The sequence below is a fragment of the Caloenas nicobarica genome, chromosome 7 (genome assembly GCF_036013445.1).
Source record: "Caloenas nicobarica isolate bCalNic1 chromosome 7, bCalNic1.hap1, whole genome shotgun sequence".
Classification (NCBI taxonomy): Eukaryota; Metazoa; Chordata; class Aves; order Columbiformes; family Columbidae; genus Caloenas; species Caloenas nicobarica.
In genome coordinates, this window is record NC_088251.1 from 14,878,460 (window position 1) to 14,894,893 (window position 16,434).

At 44.6% G+C, this 16,434-nt stretch overlaps 1 protein-coding gene and 1 long non-coding RNA gene across 2 annotated transcripts in view; one reads left to right on the forward strand and one right to left on the reverse strand.

Moving 5' to 3' along the window:
- Nucleotides 1–2,310, reverse strand: part of FBXW4 (F-box and WD repeat domain containing 4) — a 61,914-nt gene extending 59,604 nt beyond the window's left edge. The window contains exon 1 of the mRNA XM_065639163.1: nt 1,956–2,310. Within this exon, the coding sequence (XP_065495235.1) occupies nt 1,956–2,221 (266 nt within the window). The 5' untranslated portion in view covers nt 2,222–2,310. The remainder of the gene's footprint in view (nt 1–1,955) is intronic.
- On the forward strand, nt 2,004–5,472 carry LOC135990970 (uncharacterized). The gene is made up of 3 exons (XR_010606468.1): nt 2,004–2,089; nt 2,970–3,068; nt 5,307–5,472. It is a non-coding gene; the product is annotated as an uncharacterized LOC135990970 (long non-coding RNA).
- Nucleotides 5,473–16,434: the final 10,962 nt, after the last annotated feature.

Below are 16,434 nucleotides of genomic sequence, written 5' to 3' on the forward strand. Positions count from 1 at the left end.
CATGATTGAACTCCCTAGGACCAGAGCAGTGCTGACCAATGCTAAAAGCAGCACGCAGTACTAAAGTTGTTTAAAGAAAACTTGAAAATAGGACTCAGCACAAAAGCACATCCTAGAATTACTAAATAAAACGCTGTTCAGAGCAAACCTAACAGCATCAAAATCCCTGGGAGCCTATGATACTCAAGCAGCCTTCACTTAAACCCTCTGACCTGGCAAACCTCTTCTGTAGCCGTTTATAGACCTGCATTCCTCTGCAGGGGGAAGTGGTAGTCCTTACATACGCTGCACCCACTCTGCTGTACACCTGATCCCTCCTGCAACTGAAGGAGCACAGTATCGCCTTATTCTTAATGAAAAATACAGAACTTCATTTCCTCGGGAGACAAAATCATATATCACAGTAGACAGAGCCCAACACACAGCCATTCTGCAGTGCTTACTCCTGCTGACTTCCAACGCAACTGTGCTTAACTTTCAAAGCTCAGTGCCTGGCTGTAATGTCTATTGGTTACAGCCCCCAATCTATGAAGACTGAATGGGTTAAAGTGCTGGCCTGAAAACCCAACATGAGGGGTTTCAGCACCACGAAGTTCTGCTCTTGTCTGCAGGAGCCAAAATTGCTTCCTTAAAGCCTGTGCTATTGATGAGATAGTGAGACAGCAAAATAGGCCTCAAAACCTGACATCTCTTCATTTTATTCATGTCAACACAGTGTTTCGGGAAATAATCCCGAGTCACTGGATGACAAACAAGATCCTGGGTCAGCAGCTAAACAGAAACATAGGAAGGGATTCATAGATCCTAGATCATAAACTTCCTCTTGGGATCCTTGAAGTAGCAAGGAAAGGCCATGTTGTGCAGCTATCTCAGAGTGGCATTTTGTACGCTAGCAAATTTGAGGAGATAAGAAAGGCCATCTTTGGGTCCTTACCCAACCACTGTGAAGACCCAAACCCCAAAAGTACTTAGTCTACAAGTGTCACATACAGTAAAGCCAAGAGGGCTTGAACCTATTCTTAACTTATGACATGCTGTTGAACCGGGGAAAAAAAAAAACACAAAGCAAAACAAAACACAAACAAAACCAACCCCTATCCACAAAACTTCAAAACCCAGAAGCCACAAAGAGTCCAAGAGTCACTTTTTCTGTGACAGCCATACCAGCAAATTGCTCTGTAAGTAGGAGTATCTAAGAAACACACACTTCTGGGGCGCCCTGCCATGAAGGCTCTTGCACCTAATAACGTACCCAAGCCCAGGCTCCAGCTTTACCCAAGACACCAGCCCAGACTCTCTCCCTTGCAGCTTCTTCTCTGAAGTGTCGAGACCATGGAAGGGGCCGCTGCTCAGAATGGGGCAGGGAGCACAGGCACACAGCAGGCACCGCAGCTGCACATGGTGGCTCTGTCCGTTTTCTCGTGCTCCCCCCGCTCGAAGCCCCCGGCCCTACGTGGTTTTTTAGGAGGAGTTTAGGAGTCCCAGCTGATCTGGAAGTGGCCTGGGGCCTCACCAGGTGAGGGCCGCTCCCGCCGGCCTGGCGGTGAGGGGGCCCAGGAAGTCCCCGCCACGCTCACCCGCCTCCTCGCGGGACAAGGAGCACGTTCCCACAAACCCCCAGCTCTCCTGGCAGAGCCGGGGTCCGCTCCCATCGCCCCGGGAGCGCCACACGCGATCCCTCCCCTCCCAGGGGCGGCCCCGCTGCGGGCCCGGCGCTACGGCCCTTCCCCTGGCCTCGCCGCCCCTCTTGGCGTAGGCTAAAGACGGCGCAGCCGCGCTTCGAGAATAACTCCCCCTTCCCTCCGCCCCCTCACGGCAGCGGGGAGCCCCTCTTAGCGACTACGCCAGGAGCGCAGAACGCCCCTTAGCAACCAGCTAGGCCGCAGCATCCCCGGCCTTTCCCAGCCGCTGCGGCCGCCTCCCCCCCGCCCTTCCGCCGGGAAGGTTGCGCTTACAGGTCGGTGCCGAGCTGGGTGAAGCCGGAGTTGAGGCAGCCACGGGCTATGCGCCTCCAGAGGAGATCGCGGCTACTCAGGAAGCGCAGGCGGCGGCAGACCTGGCCCAGGCGGCCCAAGGCCTGCACGTCCAGGTAGGAGCAGATGAGGAGCAGCAGCTCCTCGGGTAAGGCCCAGAGCGGGGAGGGGGGGCAGGAGGTGGGGGGGGAGGCGGCCCGGGATCCCCCCCCCGCCTGGGGGGATCGGGGGCTGCCCTTCCTCCCCATGGAGCAGCAGCTCCTGCCCCTCCTCCCCGGGAGCCGGAGCTGCTGCTGCCCGGGGGAGGCCAAGCCATGGACGGGGGCAGCCGCTCCCCAGTCACATGGGGCAGGAGCCGCTGCCTGTCACTGCCCCCCTCCGGGGGAGGAGGCGGCTGCTGGGGCGGGAGGGGGCTCGGGGCCGCTGAGCCCACCCTCGTTAGCGAATTAATTCATTAACGGGAGCCGCTGGGACTCCGCTCCCTGCAGCCCGGCGCACGGGTCCGTGTTCCTCCGAGCTGGGATCAGTAACATCACCTGATGCGTGCATTCTTTGATAACGGGAATAATTAATGGTGGGAACGGTGATGCCAGGTAACCAGACCATCTGCTCCACCACCTGGAGCAACCCCAGCTAGGCACTGCGCTCCTGCGAAGGAAGGTGAAGAGCAAGGTGATTAGTGCTTATTAATTATCCTTGAGCAGGGTCAGGAGTGCCTGTCACCCACGAAGTGACAGCAGGGGTCATCTGGTGCTGCACAGCAGTTGTCAACACTCCCAAATTCCTGGGCAACGTAAAAGAATGAGTCTTCCCCACCTAAGAGCAGGCCCTGCTACCGTGGATTTAAGGCTGGCTTTTCCCCGGGAACCTTAGATGCAGTTCATTCTCCCTTCCAGGGCGCCACAAAGCTCGTACTTCACACGTGTGTACATACATACAAGCACACAGCCACGAAAGAACTGTTCATAATAACCGAGTCATTGTTGCCATCCACAGGAGCCTGGAGTACTGACAACGCGGAATGATTCTGGTCCAAAATGGCAAAGGAACCCATCCACAGAGAGGGGAGCAGGAAAATATGAGTCTAGTGTTGTGGTATTCCTTCTTATAGTACTTTACCCTCTATAGAAGCCTGAAGTGCTCAGGGAAGTTTCTCCCTCAAAATCAAAAAATAGATAAGTTATAAGAAGTCCATCATCTGCCTAAAATGCTTTGAACAGGTATCACCCACCACAGTCTACAACTCCTTTTGCACAATAGAGTAAGAAAATACATTTCAGCATATAATGAGATTACCATAGCATACAGGCCTTTAGACAGTACTTGCATCCTGTTCCACGTCATCTTGTCTGTGTAAACTCAAGCACTCAAATATTTATATGACAAAATCACCAACTCTGGAAGCCTCGTATTTGAGAGGTTCAAAACCGCTGGCTGAGGAACTGTCTGGTCCATTTACACCGAGTCTCAATACACCTTAGAAGTCAAGGAAGTTCCATAAGGCAGCAAATGTTTTATCAGCATTTATAATGAGTGAATCAGATGGCCTAAGTAATTAAAAATTTCTCAATCTAAGTTTGAGCTCAGGTGAAATATCAGCACATCTGGTACAGGTCTGAAGTGGCCAACTGAAAGGGAGGTAATATCACAAATTTTACTTAACATGAAATTATGGAAGCTTGGTGTGAATGCAGTTTAATATCAACAATATCTTTTTGATGACATTAAACTTAGCTCTTTTGCAAGACACTTTGGCAATGTCTAAAACATTAAAGTTATTAAAAGCTGAATGAATTCTTCGTCTTAAATTGTTATTGTAAAGACAGATTTATTAACAAGTTGGTCTTTTTCTAGTAGGATCCCACAGAGACAGCTTATGGACCCTACACTAATATTTTTGCTAGCAATCTGAAAAAATCTGAAATCATTAATAGCAAAGCTTTGCAGAAGGCACAAAGCATGGGGCAAGAGGCAAAGGATGCTAATGGCTACATAACCCTATGTTTAGGCATACTCAAATAGTATGTATTTCAATCAAGCCAAATGTAATGTCTCAGAACAAAGAATGTAGGTCACACTGAAAGGATGTAACTCTATCCTGCAAAGCTGCAATTCCGTAAAGAGTTCATTAAGATGAATAATCAACTGAATGTGAGCTCCTTTAGCAGTGCGGTGACCAAAGGGCTGGTGCTGTCCTGGGAAACAAACAAGAGCTGGGAAGTTGTTTTACCTCTGGTTTTGACTCTGTTGTGACTGCTTTAGAAATAATCTGTCCAGCCAACATTTCAAGAAGGATGTTGAAAAACTAGAGGAGTTTCAAAGAAGAGTAGTAAGAATGATTACAGGACTGTCAAACATGTTTTATAGTGACACCTGAAGTGCTCAGTCTGTTTAGCTTTCTAAAGAGAAGGTTAAGGTGTGAAGTGATCATACCTTATGATACACTGAAACAGGAAGAAAAATCTGGTAATACCAGGATCTAGCAGACAAAGAGAGAAGATCTCTTGATAGATGGTGATGGGAAACAAAATAATAAATAAAGCATACTTTTCTAGTGAATAAAATTAACTGTGGAAACAACTTATCAAAGTTTATGGTAGATTCACTGTTAGTGGATTTAAAAAAAAAAACAATACCAGGGGTTTTTTGTTTGTTTGGGTGTTGGGGGTTTTTTTGTTTGGTTGTCTGGGGTTTTTTTCCCCATAGAGAGCCTGCCTAGATGACAGCTACTAAAACTTAAATCAGGAATTGACCTGATGGGTCCTAACTCAGGATATCAGACTAAGACCCTTCTGGTCTAAGGCTCTGTTCCTCTACGGGGGCAACACCTGCATAGTGTGTGTCTCCCTGCACAGCGTGACACCCGAATTCCAGTGTACAGTAGCCTTCAGTCTGTGGCTGCACCACTTTACCAAGGGAAATTCAGAAGGAGCCTGGGTGCAAAGTAACACGGCAGCGTGACCCTCTGGGATACCAGGGCCAAGGTATGTGGACAAGGGTGTCTGTAGGACCAGGGCCTTGGTGCTCTCCAAATTGTGACCCAAAGTATAAATCACCATGAAATATTTGGCTAAGATGAAACATGCTTGCACACAGTAATCATGCAAAGGGTCAAATATGCTCCAGACAGAGGACACAGAATAATATGAAGAAAATATTACAATACGTTGTTCTTAAATGTAGCATTGCCTTCTAGTATGAATAATTGCCTTACAACATAGTAACAATAATTATTCTTTGCCCAAAACATAGATATCCTCTGTTATTTTCTTGGGTTTGTTTTTTTGGTTTTTTTTGAGAAATTGACCTGCATCTGCATACACTTTTTCTCAGGCATGGTTTCAGCTACTGGAACTGCTGTGGAGCTGCCAAAGCTGTGCATCGCAGCCTAAAAACCCAAAGGCACCAGCCTTCCCAGCAATGCTGAAGTGCATATGTAGGTGTATGCAAGAGCAAGAACCAAGGAAGATTCTGAACCATTACTAAAACTGTATGTGTAGCATGATTATTTCCATTGTATCGTTCATACTCTAATAAAGAACTCCATGCAGGTCCTCAGTGCAGTATAATTATGAAGTCAATAATGTGTCCTTCCCAAATCTTACAGTCAGAGACCCCAAGCCTTTCATGGCCTAGGACCACTCTGAACCTATAGAAAATGGGGTAGGGTTCTGTGCTAAAGTAGCAGACCATTCCAGTATCACGGCTTGCAGAGTCTGTCAGCTAAAAATTTGGGGCCTTATACCTGTAAAGCTTGTGATTTAACAGTGTAAGTCAATGAGATCCAGCTTGGAAGAAATAGCATTTCAATACCTGCCTGTCTTGTGGGGTTTTTATTGGTTGGTTGGTTGTGGTTTTTGGTTTGGTGGTTTTTTTTGTTGGTGGTGGTGGTGGTGGTTTGGGGGGTTTTTTTCTGTCTTCAAGGGGTTTTATTACTTGCAGTGCCCTCAAATACACCTTTCCACCTAAAGACACAATCATGTGGACAGCTCTTTGTTTTGTTTTTCCTTCCAACCACTGCTTTTGTGTATTTCTGAAACTTAAGACACCTCCTCTACTACAGTACTTATCTGTAACACCATCGCTTTGAGGGATTAAAGCAGGTTACTTGTTACACACTTAGATCAAGAGTTATCTGAGTAGAAAGTCTATCCTGTTAGGGTTGGCGGAATCTGTTTTTGATCTTGAGTTGTTTTGATTTTCTCTGAGAGCAAGTAACATGTTATTTTAACTTCTGAATAAGGTGTGCTACCTGACTGTGTCTCTTCTGTTTGGCAGAAAGGATTAGAAACCTCCACGGAACTTGCACTCTATTAAAGCAGAGTGCTCACCATTGAGAACCAAGGAGCTGAATTGTTTTCAGATTATATGTGTGTGTGTCTTTGCCACATCAAAGACTTTGATGGAAGCTGTTCACGCTATTGTCAGGAATGCAGGGATTGGCACAAAGGTGATTAGCAAAATTGCTTTTCTGCAGGAGAAGCATGAAAATTATCAAAGGATTAAAGAGGATAAAATTAAAAGGTTATGTTGAATTTGGGGGTAAATTTTATCCTTTTTATCCCAAATTATACATATTGATTTGGTTTTACCTATAAAAGGTCTGCCAGAAGAAATCAGGATTAGAAGCTGTTTGGTATGGGTCCTGTTAAGGGGTGAGCAAAAAAATTCCCTTAAAAGTAATCCCAACAGACCCTATTCTGTGTGCTTCCAAACCACATCGACAAGGAGCTTTTAATGAGTACTAAGGGCATCCAGCCAGCAGCCATCCCTACGAGGTTCTTAGCAGTCACAGGATCAAGACCTTTAGTCATAATTATGATGAAAATTATGAAAACAAACAAGTCCATAAATCAGTTTGTCATCAGTGGTGCTGTTTGTCTGCGTTTCTCACTACACTCTGCTGACAAAGATACTAAAACTGAGGGAATCGCTTTCATTATCCACTTGCTGGGCACATGCAATGCTTTTGTATTTTGAGCAGCAGCTGAGCTGCTTGAATGGCTTGGGAAAAAAGGCAATAAAGATGGATTCTCAAATATTTTAGTGTATCAAAATGAACAGCCTAGCCTTCCAGAAGCTCTCTTGCTTGGCAAAACTGCAGTGCAATAAAAAGTATCAGCTCCATAGCCAGCAGAATTGTCTCATCTTGCTGGTTCTGACTCTGTTTATTGTTCATTTTATTTTGAACAATCCTCTATTATTTGCTAAGTACCAGCCACATACCTATTTCGTGTCTTTGCATTTTGAGTTTTGTTTGTTTTGCTAATCTGTTATTTTCTGGAAGTTACCCAGAATATTGTATTTGTTTTAAACCTCATTTATCAAAGTATTATCTAAAGTCTCTGTTCAGAAAATGTTCATTTTAACTGTTTTCCTAACAATGACCTTCTTCCTCCCCCCCGGGCCACATCAAGTTGTCACTCACCAGACAGCTGTGGAATTTGGAATCATTCCTTTTAAACACTTTACAATTCCAAATGGTAGATTTCTAATGGCACAATATGATTGCCACAAAGATCTTTAAATTTCCCAATCCTACAGGCTTCAAAGGCTGGACCGTCCTTGATCTCCTGAAGGAATGCTTTTGAATCTTGTTCTTTTATAGGGGCTACCTATGAAGATATTTTAGGGGCTTTTTCCTTTCATACTTAGAGCCTGAGGAACTAAACATTCGAATACCCACTGGCTTCTTTGAGAGTAAGATCAAGACTGACAAAGTTGTTTCTAGAGATTTTCAGCTCAGTTTTCGTTAATTCCACATGCTGTTCCACAACTTTTTGGAGTGTTTGTAAAGCAATGTAAGAGTATCCCCGGTGTAGCAGTGACTATGATATTATTTTATCCTGCATCTGCCTTCCACCTACATGGCTACTTCACGCAGTTCCTAGCCACGAGTGACTCTGACAGTGTCCTGACTCGATGTATACCCATGGATACAGAGGGGTCCCTTACTCTTGGAGGATGCTCCACTGCCGCATCACTTACAAGGTAATAATTTGCCCAAGGAAAGTGAGCAAACCTAATCCTACAAGCAGTTTGGGTCTTCCTTGACAAGATAACCCAGGCAGAGCCTAATTACCTGCAACAATTACAAATTTGCAGAATTACTAGAGTTCTAGGCTTCCTTCTCTCTTCCGCTATACCCAGAGGCAACATTTCACTAGTAGTCCTTTCTTACATGATAAGATTTTGCAGTCGGGAGGCCGCCATTTCTTATTTCTAGCTGGTTAATTCTGTTCTATCTCATCACTGAAATACAGAATTCAACAACTGGAAGTTAAGAGATTTATAGTGCAGCAACAGGAATCCGGTGGGTGCTAGAAACAGACTTTATTTCTATTTAGTTCAGCTTATGCCAAGCCATAAGGCAAATTTTACCTTCTATCCTCTTATTAATGAAGTACACATGTATATAAAAAAATTCAAAGTAAGATATCACCCTGTCCATACACTGTAGGTCCTGGTCATGAAATGGAGCATCACAGGAGTGCCAGGTCCCACCTGGCAGATTTATCTCTAAGTTTGGGGCCTTCAGCTATAAAACCCTTGGGGAAACACTGTGCTTTCTATGCTGCTACAGCACCTCTCGTGACATGACCTCTGCTGTGACTGCGGGCTCGCAGGTATTATTATAAGGAGAAACTAATGCCCTGTGACTGCAGTAAGCATATGTTTAGGTATCCCATATTGCTAATGCATGTGATTTTTAAATAGTCCTCAGCCTAACCTCGGGTTTTGTGATGACAACAACAAACTGCACGAACAACTAATTACTAACCCAGTTTATGGGTCAGGGAACAGGCCTTAGATCCTCATTTACACAGGTTTCTTATGATCACGTAAGCCCTACCTCTCCAAGACTATTTTTGTTTGTTTGTTTAAATCAGCTAAAAAAAAAAAATCCCACATCCCAAAATAGAGAATGTTTTCCTTTGGAACTGGAAGCAAACACACTTGATAGCTTTAACATCTGCTGGACAATGCATGGATGGGTGTTGGGCACCTCACACAGTTTTGTGACAAACACATGTGCGTACAGCGTGTCGGATTATAAATCCAAGAATAAAGAGTCATTAAAACCTCCCTTCTCCAGCCCACCTGCCATGAAAATAGGCCTTTCACTCTATTTAAACTGAAAATGAGTATTGGAAAGGAAAATGCCAACATTCCAGAGATTCAAGTCAAAATCTCCCCCTCCAGTAAAGGAGGTCTGTCAGTTGAACATAAATTGATCCATTGTCTGTCTCCCATCAGGGCCCACAAGCCACCCCATGCACTTACGCTTCTATTCTTGCTAGAAACTGAGACATCACAGTCTAAGACCATCACAGTAACATTTACATCTCTCGTTGGCTTGATCTGAAACTCTACAGAATTCTCAAATACCTTTTCTGCTTTTGCAGGCTGTTAGTGACTGGTGCAATTTTGGGGTGCAGATTCCAGTGAGATTAGCTTGCTACCCAGCAGAGCACGAGCCCTCTCAGCTCCACCATGAGTGCAAAGGTTTCTGCTCTTGGAAGGGAGGAAAGGTGAAAGAGGCACTTGCACTCTGGATCAACTCTTACCAGAATTCACTTGAGTACCATGAGTGATAAATTTGGTCCTGTTCTTTCTCTTTTCTTCCAGGCTTACACTGGAATTATCATTGTTAGTCTGTCTGAATTATTAGTAGCATTATATTGAAATGCAGTTCAAATGAGAAAACAGCCAGGCTGTGCAAGATGCCTGTGACCCTGCAGAGGAGAAAGGGCTTCTGACTTACAGACATCAGTTGTGACTCTTGAAACTGAATTGACTAGTGTGTGATGGCTGACAGATCACAGCAATTCTAGATTATTCTCCTTACTGTAACTGTGCTTTTTCATCCATTTAGACATTGTGAGCCTTGCAACACACTCCGAGCCTTATAACCGTATTGGTAATGCCAGGAAAAGAATAGGTTTTTAAAAGGACCAAAGCCCACAGCACTTTTTCCTGTTGTGTATCTTTCCATGTGCACAAATATACAAGTGTGCTTTTTCTTCAGCATGAATTTCAGTACAAGGAATCACTGAAGCCATCTACTTGCTTATTTTCTGCTGCCTGCTCTGAAGTGCAAGGCCCATTTGCTGCGTGGATGCACTAGCAGGTGTTTGGATGTGCAGGTGTGAGCACAGGCAGAGTCCTGAGCACGAGCATGGACAAAGATTCAAATACCAGAGCCTTTCAGCCTGAACCTGACACTGCCACTTTAAAACCAGAGACATGGACATCAAAGTTTTCCACTCTCCAGAAGGAACAGACTATTTTGCACCCTTCCAAATGATGTCTCTCATCTCTCTGCCTTTCCTACAGCCTTCTCTCTCTCTCACACACTTTTTCTAATGCCATCCGTCCCTCTCCACTTCAAACCATGGGAAAAACCTAGGAAAAGAAGCTTGCTGACTAAGAGACCGTTTCGCCGCATTGTGTTTTCCAGCTAGACCTGAACAGGCTGAAATCAATTCAGCTCTCGCTCACTCGCTCTTTCCCTCCCTCTCCCATGTCTTTTTTTGTTTCTCTTAGATCGTGCTCTCTGCCTTAAGAAAGCCCAGTTTAGTTATATCCATCCCCATAGCAATCAAGTGAACAGTGGTTTTTTATTGCTTGTAAAAACATGGTATCTTTTTCATGGGAGTCAGGTTCTTCTTTGGTTTGAAATGCCTAGTGAGCAGTGGCAACAACCTGTAGAATCTTTGATCAATTCTCATATATCCATTTGAAGTATCTTTAGTAGACCTGTCAAAAGAAAAGGGCTTGGTAATTAATATTTTAATATAGTGTACCAGCCTCTCGTTGTGTTATTGGCAAGAGGCCTGATTCAACAGAAGCACACAGAAATACCCGTACTTGATCTAAATTGCTACATGCTCTAAAAAATATACATTAGTAAAGCTGAAGTCCAGCTGTTTCTATATTAATATCCTCTGTTTTTTATTTGCTCCTACCTTTTGGAAGGTTTCGGTTTTCATTCTGAAATTTTCCAGGCTTGCTCCCAATACTGAGGTTATAACTGCAGGGTAAGAACCAGAGGAGAATGCACACAGGTTCACTGGAAATTTGAAGAGGCGAGATTCAGCACAGCAGAGCCAGCAGCCTGAAGAATGCAGAAATGTCACTTAAATTTTGATCATACCACCTGTTGACAAAGGGGCAGAATTAACATGTGAGTGCAACCTGGCTTTTATGCCTTCCAACCTTTGGAATAGTTAGTTACACAGTTAGTGTTCCCTTAACATATTTTTTCTTTCCCTGAGTTGTCCAGAGTCTCAGGGCCAGATCTGAGGTTGCCGTAAAAAACAGTTCCACTGCATTTAACAGAATTATGCTGTTTTACATAGAAACACATTATCACCCAAGGACAACACAAAAATTATCCACTTGGCCTATCCAGAACTTCCATATTAAAGAAAACCCAGCAACCAAGACTGACCACAAACCAGACATGTCCAGTGAAAGCCAAACACCACCACAGCAAAACAATTTAAGCAAGAAAAATAAGGGTGTTGTGAGATATCACCACCACCCAGCAGGCCTGAGCCCCAGGGAGGATTTTATAGCACGTCCTAAAAAACATCAACACTCTCCCACTCAAACTGGACTTGCAAAGTCCGGTTAGAAGATAATAGTACGCCAAGAGCTTCTGCTCATGGAGCTCCAGTTGACCACAAAACATCAAGGTCTTGATACGCTTGAACAACCGGTGGATCCAACCACAGCAGGAATCCACTCACCACTAAGAAAGCATTCAGCTCAGGTCATGTCATCCATCACCTTGTCCCAGGGCAGGTACACCTCATTTAAGAACTGAATTGTCACCTTCTGTGCTACCTGCAGTTTCCAGCTGGAGTGATCCTAAATACAAGCCATTGCACTAAAACCTGCCTTCCAGATTGACAAACGCAAAGTCGGTTGTCTGTCTGTCTGCCACTGCCTGCTGAGTATCTGTGAAAGTCAAGCAGAGCTGTTGGGTGCTCACCACCACTGGAAATGGCATTTTATTTGGGTGCCTAAATACTGTTTTCAGCATCTAACTTCTGACTTTTAACACTCACCTGCCTTTTGCACTACTTTGCTGTGAACTTTAATACTGTAATTCCAAATCAATCCAAAATCAGCACAACACAGTGTGGGCTGTTTTTCCTCTACCACCTCAAACACACTGGTAGCATCTCGTAATTGCCTTGCAACTTAAACTACCAGAGATTTGTAATCGGTGTATTCTAACTATCTTTATTTGGGCTGCATACAGAATGTGGCCTAATTATTTTGAGCCAGCTGCACAGCTTTTCAGACCTATAGTTCAGGAGAAGAGGTGATTAATTTTGACCCTAACTGTGTGCAATACAGACTTTAAGGTAAAGGAATTGAAGAGCTTAGCTGTTCAGGTCGACAACAATTTCATTTGGTTTATACATGTCAGTATTTTGTGTGTGTTTATAAATATTATCTGTATTTAATACATGGTACATTGTGTAAGTACAGTTTACCAAGTATTTTTTCCTATAAATTAATATATGCCAAGTAACATGCAGCAAAATAGATTCTATACAAAACTGCAGAAAAGGGCAAATAAAATATTGTACAATGAAGATATCCTAGATAATAATAGATATTTGTCACAGAGTATAAATGAAAGTGGTTAGAGTGAGTTAGTTATGTCTGCTTTGAAGTACCTCCTGATTAACATGTTTAATCATACAAACATAACAGTCTCCTAGCAGCTTTAGCACTGTTAGTTTCTTTCTGGTCTTCTTTCTTTTTCTTTTTCTTTTTCTTTTTTTTTTTTTGAGAAAAACAAAGCTGTGATAAAAAGATTAAAAAAAAAAAAGTTAAAACACTTAAACATGGGGCAAGGTTTCAGTGAACTGTCATTTTTGTGGGTGCATTTTCATGAACAGTACACCAAGAGCTCAGTCTCTAACATGCTGTGATTTCTTCTGACTGCTCTGACTCTTTATTTTACATAATACAAGAATAAAATTTTAATATAAGCTTTTTCAAACACTTGTAGGTGCTGTAACTGCCTGGCAGCTCTAGTTCCCCACTTCCAGGACTGCTGAATTTTTCTAGCTTGCAAATAATTGTGTGTAAATGCCATCTCTTGGGATTCCTGCGATAGATACTGTAGGAATGCAGTTCCCCTGGAAGGAGCCAAGAGGGATCCACTTCCCTGCACATCTTAAAATGTTATTTGGGGAAAAACTCTTCCATCCAGACTCTCAATTATGTCCCAGAAAATCCTGGGAAGAGGGTTGAAAATAGGGTACACACTCCAAGAAACAAAAAATATGAAAGTTAACAAGGGAATGGGGGAGAATAAAGACATTTTCCTGCTTATACAAACAGATGGACAAGAATAGTCTTCTGAGCAATCAGAACTTTGTACAGGAGCATGAAGGCAGCAGACGAACATTGTATTTGAAAGGCAGAGGAGAGAACTACAGTGAGAAAGCAGAGAGATGGTGTTGAGACACTTTCAAGGGGGGGGAGATGATTCGTTGGGCCAAGTGACCTTTTCCCATCCAGCAATTTCTTCTGTCCCAGTGCAGAATGACAATGGGAACCCAATGGCAGCACAATCTGACATCCACGTCCATACCGAAAGAGATTCAACTCAACCGTGCTGCACTGCTGCGGCCATGGGATGCTGTGAAACAAGCCAGACCCAAGTTTCCAACTTGCCCTCTTTTCTGTTGTTGTTGTTATTGCTGTTTGTTTCCATTCACCTCCTTTTATTCCCCATTTTTTTTCTGTCTTGACTCTGATGGGGGCTCTTTTTGTGTGAAACAAGCCCTTCTGATCTCTTTGAAAGGCCAGCTCTTGTCATTCTTCCAGATCATCATTGTATGACATGTTTTTATATCAGACTGACAAAGGAGCTATTTGATCAGGGGGTATGGTGTGTGATTGTAAGAAATTCAGCTAGCCGGTGGCAACCATTGTTCCCCAAAGCAGCTCCCTGACCCCATTCTATTGAAGGAAAAACTCCCTTGGAGTGGCCTCTATTCATTGAGTAACACCAGTCCGCAGTCTCACTCCAGGAGTATGCTCAATTCAGAGGTGTGTCACCGATATTGCCCATCAACCAGCCTTTAACTCTTTCATCAGCATTAGGTTTCCAACACAACAGCAACAGCTATTATCATAGCATGAGGGACAGGGAGGGGGGGGAGGAATGGGAGCGCAATGCATTCCAGCTTGCTGGAGCTCTCCTTATCTTGGAGAAATTTAACCTTCCTTTCAAATGTTGCCTTGGAAAATATCCATCTGCTGCTTTCTGCAGAGTGCAGCCCAAATTGTTTGCCTTTCCATCCCTGTGCCCTGAAACATCCCAGTTTGTTACTCAGCTTCTAAAACAAGTATGTCTGTGCTCGCTCAGGCTAACAGGGGGCTTTGGATTTAGCCTAAAATGATCTGTGACCCTGCTGCGTTCCAATCCCACAACCTTCATCTCCCAAATAATCTTGTACCATGTATCTTGCACATGTGCATCCATGGCATCAGTGCAACTACTGGCTGTAAGAAATAACACACATCCAAGACTCATCTGTCTCCCTAGGAGACATTTCATCTCACATTATCAGCAGAGAAAACTTAGGGCATTCCCATGAGCTCTGAGAAGACTGTTCACTAAAACTGCTCCTGCTTCCCTGAACAAGTCCTCCATGCACTAACGCAAAGCCTCCAAAACCCAGGGAAATCAGTGCAAAAACTCCCATTAGGTTTAAATGCTGTGGCTCAGGGCCACAGTCTGGTGCTTGCAGCGGTTATAGAGCGTTGCCACACAGCCAGAATGGGATCACATTCAGGCACGCAGTGGCGAACAGCTACAGATGTGGCACCGCAGTGATCAATGGTTTTGAACGCTATTGGGAGAACTGTCTAGATGACAGGATTAAAACTGGCCAGCCCAGTGCAAATGCAGGTACACAGGTCACTGTGCTTTGAAGAAAGTCTCTGAAGCAAATCAAATTCAGTGCACCCATCTGAGCATGGCTCTGCTGCATCTTTCAGTATAAAATTTTTTTCCCCATGCAAGGAGCACATCCACCGGCTCTTGCAGACCATCCATGTCTTGGCATGGTTGCAGTGTCCCAGAAGTAGAGTTACTTGCAGGGTCTCCTGGTGAGCCAGGAGCTTGCTTCTCTGGTTGGAAACTCAGCCCTGCTTTCAGCATCTCTGCTAGGCCCCCTCCACCTCCTGCAGCCTTCCTCCACCAGCACGCATCCCGCCAGGCCTTCGGTACCACCTTGATAGCGGCTATCGCAGGGATTGGGATTTGTTAATAAACTCGGGCTCCCTCTGCTGGGACAGAGCACAAAATACTGGGAGCGGGGGGGTCTGTCTGCAGGACAGGGTTACTTCACTGCTGGGATTTTGGCTTTTTTTCCCATGACATTTCAGTAGATGTCATAGCGAACCCTGCATTTTTCTCTGCTGGGTGATAACAGTGGAATAAACAGCAATGCTTTGCACCGCAGCATCCTTCACTGCGTGCTCCAAAACCTCTGTGAAACTTGCATTAAATTTCCAGTGACCTGTTAAGTGATTTGGCATCATATCTGTCTTACACAGGGGGCAAGAGGAGCTCAGGTGGTTGACCAGTTGTTCCATGTCATGAGCTGAAATCTGTGGCACTCTCCCCTGTCCACAGAGACACGTGTTCCCACACCCCGATGCTGGATTTAACTCCTGAGAACAGTCCCTTAAAATGCTTCTGCCACAGACCTGCACTCCATCACAGGAGACTTTTTGCATCAGCCTCAGATGACCACAAAAGTTGCATCAGATTGAGGAAACAGTCTCCCCTCCCCTTGCCCAGGAGTGTGCCCTGCAGCAAGACCCAGATGCATGCACGGAAAGCTCCTTCTTCGAGGGGCTGTATCTGCACAGCTTTTTCTGCATCACAAGTGGAAGATATTTCCCTGCTGCACCTGCACCATGCTAGGCTGCCACCCCACGATTTAAAGCATGGAGGAAAGCCTGAGGTCCAGACTTGCTAGCCAAGCATTCCCAGTGTGCAGAAGTATAACATCCCTGAGCAAAAACAGTTAGCATATTAACTAGGACTGCTAGGATAAATCAAGAAAAGGGCAATGTGGGTTGAATCTCAGGAAAAAGGTCCAGGCAAGCGTGAAACTTGCTAGGAAAAAGCAGCAAACACTGTCCTTGAGTAGACTGGACAAAGCTACAGAGAAGACGCTTCAGGGAGACTTTCCCGGTGGGTCTAGGACCCTTCCCATCTGCTGCCTATGAATTCAGCATGTTAAATTATCTCTGTGACCTTTAATCCACCCCCCGTTACTGTGCAGAATGTTACTGCATCAACATTTTTTCCAACAAAAACTGCAGTGTAGATCGAACTAAATGCATTTCCTCAGCAAAGCTGCTGCCTTCATCGCTCACGTCTGTGCTTCCTGCCCAGAGATCACTGTGG